This window comes from Capricornis sumatraensis, chromosome 8 (assembly GCF_032405125.1).
Source record: "Capricornis sumatraensis isolate serow.1 chromosome 8, serow.2, whole genome shotgun sequence".
Classification (NCBI taxonomy): Eukaryota; Metazoa; Chordata; class Mammalia; order Artiodactyla; family Bovidae; genus Capricornis; species Capricornis sumatraensis.
The window spans coordinates 92,207,758-92,217,808 of NC_091076.1; the positions used below are offsets into that span (position 1 = coordinate 92,207,758).

At 55.2% G+C, this 10,051-nt stretch overlaps 1 protein-coding gene across 3 annotated transcripts in view; it reads right to left on the bottom strand.

Annotated features, from left to right (window-relative positions):
• ACLY (ATP citrate lyase) overlaps positions 1–9,395 on the bottom strand; it is a 42,514-nt gene extending 33,119 nt beyond the window's left edge. For 2 of the 3 annotated variants that reach the window (XM_068978279.1, XM_068978278.1), the window contains exons 1-7: positions 9,294–9,395; positions 8,706–8,737; positions 4,554–4,740; positions 3,251–3,373; positions 1,348–1,410; positions 724–914; positions 183–262 (exon numbers count right to left, since the gene is read on the bottom strand). In XM_068978279.1, coding sequence (XP_068834380.1) covers positions 183–262; positions 724–914; positions 1,348–1,410; positions 3,251–3,373; positions 4,554–4,740; positions 8,706–8,737; positions 9,294–9,395 — 778 coding nt within the window. Of the gene's footprint in view, positions 1–182; positions 263–723; positions 915–1,347; positions 1,411–3,250; positions 3,374–4,553; positions 4,741–8,705; positions 8,738–9,257 lie in introns of all 3 variants that reach the window. The other variant, XM_068978281.1, reaches the window with a different exon arrangement.
• Positions 9,396–10,051: the final 656 nt, after the last annotated feature.

A 10,051-nucleotide genomic window follows, 5' to 3' on the forward strand; every position in this document is an offset into this window, starting at 1 on the left:
AATCAAACCATAACCAGGACTTCCCCATCACAGAAGAAACTGGAGTTGGTGAAACAGAAGGATGATCATGGCCTCCTGAGAGCTCAGAAACAGGAGCCTGGGGAATCCCTCTGCCCCCACACACCTGTCTGCACTGCCCTCTGCAAGCGGGGGTGTGGGCCCACCCCAGCAGAGATAGTTACCAAGGGGGTTGATCTCGAGGTAGGTGAAGTACAGATCCTCATAGAAATTGAAGAGGCCGGAGATAAAGCTGGCCAGAATTCTAGAGGGGCAGGCAGAGAGGGACTGTCAGTCCACGAGGGAGCAGACTCAGCAGCATCTCTCACTGCTATTGACAACTCCACTCCCCAACACCCACTCTGCTGACCCCTCCCTCTCCTCTCTAAACTCTGCTCCCCGGATGTCACTCTTCAGCCACTGAGGCGGAAAGAGGTTGTCAGGCATGGAGCAGGAGGGGGGCCCATGCCAGACAGATGGGGGCAAGGAGGTGAGGGATGCTGACAGACATTTCAGTCTGAGCCAGGCTCCCCACTGCCCCCGCATTCCTCCTGGGGACAGGGAGGGGCTGTGACTGCTGGCTGCTCCCCATCTTCCAGCCAAAGGCTGGGGCCGGGCAGCCGGTGCCCAGACAGGGAAGACCACTCCGCTTGCCCCCCTGTACCCAGAGCTGTCTGCCTGCCCCGTCCCTATACCACCACCGCTCTGCCATCCCTCTCACTCAACTCTTTCTTGTCTTCGGGGGCGTGGACCAGCAGGTGTTTCTTGATGTCCTCGGGATTCAGCTTCTCATCCACGGCAACGAGCAGTTTCTGGGCTTTGGCATCCACGTCGCCCACGTCCACCCCACCCTCGTGGTGGAACAGGACATAGTCCCCTTCTCGGGTAGCATAGATGCAGACGTAGAACTCCTCCTCCTTACGAGGGAAGAGGGCACCATATGGGTGAGGGGCCCAGCCCCAGTCGTATCATTTCTAAAATCCCATAGACACCTCCTATCGGGTGAGACCTCAAGGACAAGAGGCCACTGCCTTGCTGCCTGACAGTCCTGCCTGGGCCAATGTGACCTGCTCTGGGGGAAAGGTCCTCCCTTCAAGTCCTGCTCACTCCAGCACTGGGAAGTCCCCTCTGTTGCCAGCACTGGTTCCTTTCTGCTGCAAATTAAGCCTTTCCCCTCATCTCTGAACTCCCCGCTCGGCACCACCCTCAGACACTAACAGCACAGCTTCAGAGACTTTGGTTGCTCTGACTTTTCTCCAGCAGCTTGATTTCTCCTTTCATCATTTTAGGATCAACAGGCACAATGCTCCCAGAGGGCAAAGACCCAGCTGGGAGCCACCTCACACATACCTGAGTGTGTGGGACGAAGGGTTCGATCAGGAAGTTCTTGAGGAAGCCTGTGGCCTTGCCAACCTATGGAGATTGAAGGAGATACAGCTCAGGCGGATGGCACGCCTTGCTCGCGGGGAAAGAGGAGGGATGACCCTCTGCTCCTTCCACCTCACCCATCCATCAGAGGTGGGGCCCCAGCACTACTGCCACAACACCTGCCAGAAAGAGATCTTTCCAGAAACTAGGACAATGGGGTCACAGACCCTTACACTAAAGAAGTCTGCATGAGACCCCCCTCTTCCACCCACTGCCCTTGTGCCAGCACACTTTGACACTTCTAAAACGTCTCACACTTTCTTTTCCACCTCCTCTGGAGGGTGACAAATGAGCTGTAATGTGGCCCCGCCCCCCAAAGCAGCGATCTGGAGCCTCTACCCCTCTGCTGTCCCACAGATCACGTGCTCGGACAAATCAAGGTTATCGATCCCAGAGCTCAGGCAGGGAGACCCAGGCTCAGGCGCAAGGCTGGGGAAGGGAGAGAGAAAGGAGCTTGACAGGGAAAACTTTTCCGCACAGACTTTCCCTGCTGACGACAACAGGCCTGCAGAGCTAATCAGTTTGAGTGGGTCCCTGGCGGCAGCCGAGGCGAGACAGTCCTTACCCTCCCTCCCTGCGTGTCCCGAAGCCCCCGCCCGCCCATGCGTGCGTCATTGCTGAGTCAGGGACCAGACAGTGATCCATCAGAGGTAATGAGCCGCTCCTGCCCGGGCAGACACTGCTGCCAGCTCAGATGTCCCCAGCGTCTCCCCCCACCCCCTGACAAAAGCCAGCTAAGAAGGAAGCATAAGGACCTCCCTGGGGACACTGCTCAGCCCCCCAACCCTGCTGTCCTCTCCCCAAAGGCCTAGGGGCATGAAGGTCAAGATCCCTCCACCCCCAAGCCCGTGTATAACTTCAGGGATACCTCTTCATCCAGGAGAGCCAGAAATGGGAAATTAAACAAGAAGAGCTGATTTAAGGAAGCCCGGGTAAAAAGGAAGATGGCTCCATCACCACCTTCATTCTACTCTGGGGAGACCAAGTTAGCAGCTCAACGCTGATCCACAGTCACCCCAGATGGGACAAAGCCAGGTATGGACAGCAAATGCTTCCCGGCTTAAGCCGAGCCTTGGTCCACTCCCTCCCTTCAGTTCTCCAGCTCCCTTGGGGAGAAGAAAAAGAAATGCAATTTTATTTCTGGGCATTACTTAGCCTTCCTAAGCCATATTTCACTTCAACTCTCACCTACAGAGTTGAAATTAATCAACAAACTGGGAGAAGACAAGAACTGAATTGACTCTTCAGTATTAATTGTCTCTTCCTAGATTCTTGGCCCAAGATCGTTTCTGCCTAAATGATTCTGCATCTCCCTTCAAGTTCTTTTTTTTTCCTTTATCGTTCCTCTTATGTATGCAGGTCATGGTGAGCTACCCTACCCTTTCTGGTAATTGAAAAGAAAGGAGTTCCCATAGTAGGTCTCAGAGTCCCATCACCACGACTGTTGTTAAAGGAACAGACTATTTCGGCCTGGCTCGGGTTCCTCAGGCTCAGCTTCCCTGTAGCACATGGGATCTTACTTCCCCGACCAGGGATAGAACCTTCATCCCCTGCATTGGAAGGCAGGTTCTTAACCACTGGACCACCACAGAAGTGCCTGTAATACTTCTACTTGTACAGCATATCTCACCATTCCCTGTCAGGGGAGCTCAGAATGAGCATCCATCTGGCCCTACTACATAAGCCAGCTCTGCAGGACTCCTGCCCTCCCCAGGCTGCAATCGGACCAGTCGTGGGGGTGATCCATAGGGTTGCAGATCTGGAAGCAACCATGTTTGCTTCTGTTACCACAGCACATCCACCCCAACCCTACACCCAGACTCACTGTAGCCTCCTGTCCCAGGCGTGGCTTCAGCCAGGATTTGATTCCATCCAGAGTGAGGTTGACCCCAACTAGGCCCAGCTTTCCACGCCGTTTGATCAGCTGGTCTGGCTTGACCACCAAGCTCTGGAACAAGAGAGTTGGTTTGCTTGTTTTGTGTTTTGGCTGAGCCATGTGGCTTGTGGGATCTAGTTCTCCAACCAGGAATTGAACCCCGGCTCTTGGCATTGAGAGCCTGGAGTCCTAACCCCTGCAGTACCAGGGAATTTCCAAGAGGGGTTTGTATTTAGAGCAAAGAAGGAGAGGGAAGAGTTAAGAGGTAATAGTCCAGGGCCCCAAAGCACAGGATAGCCTGGGTGGCTTCCAATTCACCCCACCCCCAGGGTAAATTCCACCCATCTTCAAGGTCAGCTCCCAGAAGCTTCCTTCACCTATCCCAGCCAACACCTTCGACAACCGGGAATCTAGAGCTGTCCCGGCTCAGGATAGGGTCTGGCACAGAGTAGGTGCTCACTGAATACCTGCTGAATGAGTAAAGGATTCCCTACCCTCCCTATGTGATATCTTAGCTTCATTCAACACCTCAGAATATGGACTGGCACCCACATTCCAAAAAGAAAGAATAGAAAGACAGAGCCCTGGGGTGACAAAGCACCGCAGAAGACATCTGGTGAAGATATCCCTGCGTTTGAGCCCCATCTACCAGATCTACAAGCAGCCCCTAGCCACGGCTCACACACCTCCGGTACCAGGAAGTCTACCAACTCCCTTTGTGGTTCGGGGTTTGGGCTGCCTCACAGCAGAAGGAAAACTGCATCCCTGAACACCCTCCCACTCGGCCCCTCACTGGTCCTAGTTCTCTGGGACCTGCCAGAGACGTCTAAATGGATCTGCAGAGAGGATTCCCTACTCCGGGTGGGTTCTATCAGCCATTCTACACAAAGTACAGCTTCGCATTTCCTCATGGCCCTGACATATTCCTGATGGAGCAGGTGCTTTTTACTGAGCATTTACCAAATGCCAGGCAGCAGACCAAAGACTTTCCAGGCATTATTGCTAGTCCTTAAATTTACAGGGTGAAATGGTTTGCCCCAGGCCACGTGGTTAATAACCAGAGAGCCGCCACCCGGACTCCAGCTGACCAGTTCCAGTCCAGGCGCAGCACCTCAGCGTGCAGCACACAGGGCTGAACACAAAACACGCTCAGCCCCCTGCACCCTGCCCACCCAGGCAGGCCATCTGCCATCACATGTTCTGAGGGGACATCTGGGCCTGGAGGAGGGGTCTGGTGGGGCGGAGGGCTCACCTGGCTGAGCAGCCACGGGTGGTCCTGCAACAGGCGGGCCCAGTCTGTGTCAGGGGTGACCCGGGCGTACTTGAAGCGGTTCTGGATGGCTGAGGTGGTGCAGATGTACTTGTAGAGGAGTTCTTTGCCTGTCTGCTCAGAAATCGCCTTGGCCGACATGGCTACAGAAGGCCCTGTGCTACCTGTTGGGGAGAGAAGGGCTGGTCAGAGGGGGCGGGGAGATGGAGGCGCTATCTTCTCCAGCGGCACAGACCCCCACCCAGCTGCCCCCAGACCATAAAACCTGATCTCAGCGCTTCTCCAGAGGGAGAAGAGGGCTGCCCCAGAAGGAAGGATGGAAGGGAGATCTCAAACAGCACTGACCACAGAGAGAGCGGATTAGAAAATGATGGGTGAGAACAGAGGGTGGAGAAAAACAAAGGTGGCATTTACGTCCCCGGGGACTCATGGCCTCTACTCTCCAGGCAAACTAGCTCACCCAAGAGCACATTCACAAACATTCACCCTGGAGCAAAGAAAGCTGGATGGGGAGACCATGAATAGCAGGGATGTGACCCAAACCTGAGTGCCTGTCCCACCTGAGATGGGCACAAAGACCCTGAAATGCACCCTCTAGTTCTGTGACCTGCGGGGAACACAGTTAAATAGTGTAAGATTGGCCCTACCCCTCCTCCATGTCTGGTCTCCAACACACTCAGACTCACTCATTTTACACACTCACATACATCACCAGCCCAAAGGCTGGGTAAGCAAGTCTATTTAGCCTCACGCAGGACCAACCCCCCCCAGGAGTGAAGAGGAAGAGTTATGTCAAAGCCCATTTCTCCCAGGACACCAGACTCCCACCCAAGTTCAGAGCTGACACAGGGCGGGAAACTGTGACCTTCAGTGCATCCCACCCACCCCGCTGAGTCATCCAGCTACTCATTTAGAGCAAAACAGAGTCCTCTCTGGGAACCACCCATACTGGTCCCTTCTAACCGACCCAGAACTGGGGGAAGAGAGGCAGAAGCCATCCTGGGTCACGTGTAGGTGAGCCCTGGGAGGTGCATGGAGATTGAGAGTCCTATTTCTTATTTTTATTTTTGGCCACACCACGTGGCACGCAGGACCTTAGTTCCTCAACCAGAGATCAAACCCATGCCCTCCGCAGTGGAAGCACAGATTCTCAACCACTGGACCACCAGGGAAGTTCCCACAGCCCTATTTCTTAGATGAGGAATAAAAGCTCAGAGGGGTTAAGGCAACTTGCCCAAGAAGCCTAATTAATACGCAGGGGTCCCGAGGCTTGAACTCAAACCCTCTCACTCCTGGTCCCCAGAAAATCCCACAGTCAGCCCGAGAGAAAAGACCACTTGTCCAGGAGCCAGGCCATTTCCCCCGTTCACCTCGTTCACCTCACAGAAGGGTCTGTGATGACAACTTCACCTTCCCTCCCTGTCACTTTGTCCTGACACACCCCTTCTCCCTTGGGGTAGTGCCTGGAGCAATTTGGGAAGATAAAGGGTGGGGAGACAGGAAGGGCAAGGAAACTAAGTCATTCATGCCAAGAGCTTGGCCAGATCAGGAAGTCACTCCTGTCTCTCCAACAAAGATCCAGAATTGAGGTTGTTGAATTTACTGGGAGAGAAAAGCCAAGTGTAAATAAAGGAGGGTGGAGCTGAAGGGCTGGCTGCTTTACATATTCAGGAAGGTTGGTCTCTCCATTTCCAGCTCAGGGAAGGCCAGAATTTCCAGGGCCACTCTGTACCTCCTTTCCAATTCGCCAGGCTGGGCTTCAGGTTCTAATCCTGGCTTGACTGGCTGGCTGAGCCTCCAAGCTATCCTCCAGCAAGGCACAAAGGGTGCATTCAGTCTGGTGTCTGGCCCAAAGGCGGGTAGCTGGGAAGGGGCTCAAAGGAAACGTTCCCGTTTCTCGCCTTCCCCTGGGATGACTTCCGGCTCCTTCTCAATATGAGTTTCCAAAGGAGACGCCTCAACCAGCCCCACTGCCCCAATACCCCTCCATCCCCCACCCACTCCAGCTCCATTTCCCAACCTTCTTGACTCAGACCAGAAAAACTGGTCCTGAAATCAGATGGGTACATGCGCCCCTACCCTCTCCCAAACAGAGTGCAACCCAAGGCAGATCAAGCAGATAAAGGAGAGAGGAGCCGCTGACCACCCTCAGTGGTTAGGACACATCAGTTCAGTTCAGTTCAGTCGCTCACAAGCTAATCACAAATTCCAAGAGAAAGGAAGCCCCCCCCACCCCCACCGCCCCCTCAACCCCGGCTAAGCCTCTCCAGCAGAGAGACACTCCCAGAACAACGACCGCCCCCCCACCGGATACAAAGACCCAACTTTGGAAAGGACCTGGATGAGAAAAGGGACCTGCAACTGAAAAAAAAAAAAAAATCACAATTTCCATGAGCCTTGGTTCAGATCTCAAATTCAAGAACTCATCTCTGTCTGGTGCTCAGGAGAGGGATGGGAGAGCAGATAACAGGGGAATGGCACAGGATGGAAAAGCTTTGCCAGCTCACCAAAACACAGACTGGCCACCAGAGCACTTTGGCATAGATGGGGCAGGCCCTCTCAAGGCCAAGACAGAGAATTTGTAGGATAGAGTAAAAAGACAGGGAAAGAATCTGGCCTCTGCATATTTACCAAGACAGAGTAAGAAGGCTCACAAAGCCAGGGAGTGGACTGGGTGGCAATAAATCACAAGTTTAATCATTCGGGGGAGTCTCTTGAGGGTAGTGGATCTTAACTTATTTGAGGTCTCAGACTCTTTTGAGCACCAGAAGAAAAGCCCCGAAAAATGTACACATAGCCAGTTTTGCTTATCCCTTCAAGATGGTGACCTGTGACCATGATCTGACAGCCCAGAGACCCACAGCTAAGAACAGTGGCTCAAGCGACAAAAGCACTTAAAGTATAAACCTGTCTGGGCTGGGAACACAACACACACACACACACCCCACTGCGGAGTCTTGGGCTGCCTCCCCAGTAACTGAATAACTGAATGTGCTGTCAGACTGGTCAGAGATGGTTTCAGGACAGAGCTAAGATCCTAGGGGTCCACTTTGGGGGTCCCAGGAACTGTTACCTAGGTAAATTTGGGGAAAATCATGACAGGGGACCTGAACACACACACACACACACACACACATTCTCTCAATGGAAAGGAGGGCCCTTCTGAGCTGAATGGGGTCTTTTCTGCAGACAGGATAAGTGACCCAGAATTGAGTTCATCCACAGCAGCCACGGAGGGCAGAAGTAGCCCACAGGGAGGGATGAATGAAAGGAGTCTGTTCCCCAGGACTGTACCCCTGGGACACAGCCAGTAGAGAGGAACCACTGGGGATGCTATGTAGGGTCTCTGTGAGAAGGATAAAGAGCACTTATTTTAAGGTTAGTATCCACAGGAGTGGTTTTGTTTTATTTTTTTTGGAAAGGCCAGGCAATCCCTGGAGTAAAGAGAGGGACAAAATTCTGAGGGTCCTCTACTGCACCAAATATAGTGGAGAATGGGGGTGAAGACACCTACCACCCAGCTGAGCTCAAGAGCTGTTCCCATTATCATCTTCCACGCTGTTTAAGCAGCTCTTTAAATATTAAAAGAAAAAAAGAAGCAGCAGCAACAGCTCTTTAAAAAGTGAAAACACCCCTCTGAGCAGCTGGGTCTACCAGCTGTCCTTCAACCATCATTTCAGAATTTCAGAAATCCAATGATCTGAGCTGGCTGAAACAGTGCAAAGTTAAAGGGTGGAGAGAGGAGTGGGCTGGTTGACCGAACAGTGCTATGCACTGCTTCCCCGCCACCCCCCACCCCCCGCAAAATCCTCTTTCCAGGCAGACTCCGGAGGACCACCTAATGGTAGAACTCCTTTATCCGCCAAGGTTGGAGAGGGCAGCAAGCGCTGGGACTGGCCCTCTGCCAAGCCAGACAGGAGGGTGGCGGCAGCATCCTCCAGCCCCTGGAGGACCTTGTCTCGGCCAAGCTCGGCATCAACGCCAAGGGTGGGGAGAGAGACGGGCACCCCGACCATCTGTCGCTTAGCGGCTGGGCCTGACGGCACCCCCAGAGCGAGGAGGGTCCTCCCTGCGCCGTCCATCCAAGGATAGGTCCTCGTGGCGAGGCCTGGGGCGGCCCTGCCAATGCGATCCTCGGCGGCTGCGCGCCCTGCTCGCTCCTTCCACTTTGGCGCGGGGCTCAGTCGACTCTCCAGAGAACTAAAAGGGAGGGCCTGAACCGACTGGTGAGGAGTAGGAGTGGGGAGACTAGTCACCGCTCTACCTCCTTTGACCGGCATCCGATGGCGGGGGTGGAGGGACCCAGATCGGGGCAAGAAGTGGCCACAGAAAGCCCGATGAGGCTCGGCGACTAGTCCCGGGGTGGGGATGAGGGGAGGCAGTTGGGGGCGATGTAATACGGCGGAGGGAAGGCAAGCAACAACGGCGGCCAGCCTTGTGCAAACTCCGGGAACTAGAATGTGGAGGAGTTGGGGCGGGGGAGGGGAGGGCGACACGAGGCCACCGGCCGGGATCCCAGCGAAGGCTAACCTAAAACTAAGACCCCCCAAACTCCAAGCAGGTGCAGGGAGCGCGCGTGAGCCCCAAGCCGGCTTCGAGGGAGGCGGTTCCGGGTTGGGGGAGGGAAGCAGGAAGCTCCTGGACCAGGTGGGGTCCATCTCGCGAAAACAGCCATCCGCCACTCACCTCTCCGAGAAAGTCTGTGCGCGGCGTTCAGGCTACAGGCCCCAAGTCACCGCCCACTGCCAGGAGCGCTCCAGCCTCCCGCAGTCGCCGGGGACCTGGCTTTTGTCCGGGCGCTGGCGGGCTTCTCCCCGCCCCCATCGGCACACAGCGCGAGCCGCCGGGCTATTGGCCACACGCATTCCCTAGCCTGAGCCCCAGAGCTCCTCCCAATTCGCTGGCTGATATAGCCCCGCCCCCGAGGCCAGACCCCAGAGTTTGCTGGGACTTGTAGTCCCGCTGGTGCGTCTGTCCTGGACGGCTGGCGGGCACCGCCTCTCCGGAGCCTGCCGAGCCAGGGAGGGGTCGGGGGCGGGGCCTCTGGTGGGGAGATGGGCCGGGCTACGCTGGGAGGAGAACATACGAGGCTGGGGGCCATGGCCTGATCGCTTAGGAGGTGGGCCTAGAGCCGCTGCGATGGGGTGTTGGGGAGTGGGGGCTGGGGTGTTGGCCGAATGGGCTGTATCGCAGCCTTGGGGACCCAGAGTCTCCTTCCCATCTCGCTTTGGGAGAAACTGACGTCCGTATCCTGGCAGCTTGAAATCGGCCACATCGAACCTAGATGCTTAGACCTGCTTTTTGCAAGACTGCTTGCCCATTTGTACGTGGACCCTCTTCCTGAAGCTGGTGGAGCGAGGCCGAGAGCAGAGACTAATAGATGAGACCTCCCACTGTGAGTGGGATAGGGCGGAGGACCGCGTGAGCAGGTGGGGCTCTAAGGGGTCAGTCACCACCTTGCGTCAGTCACCACCACTCAT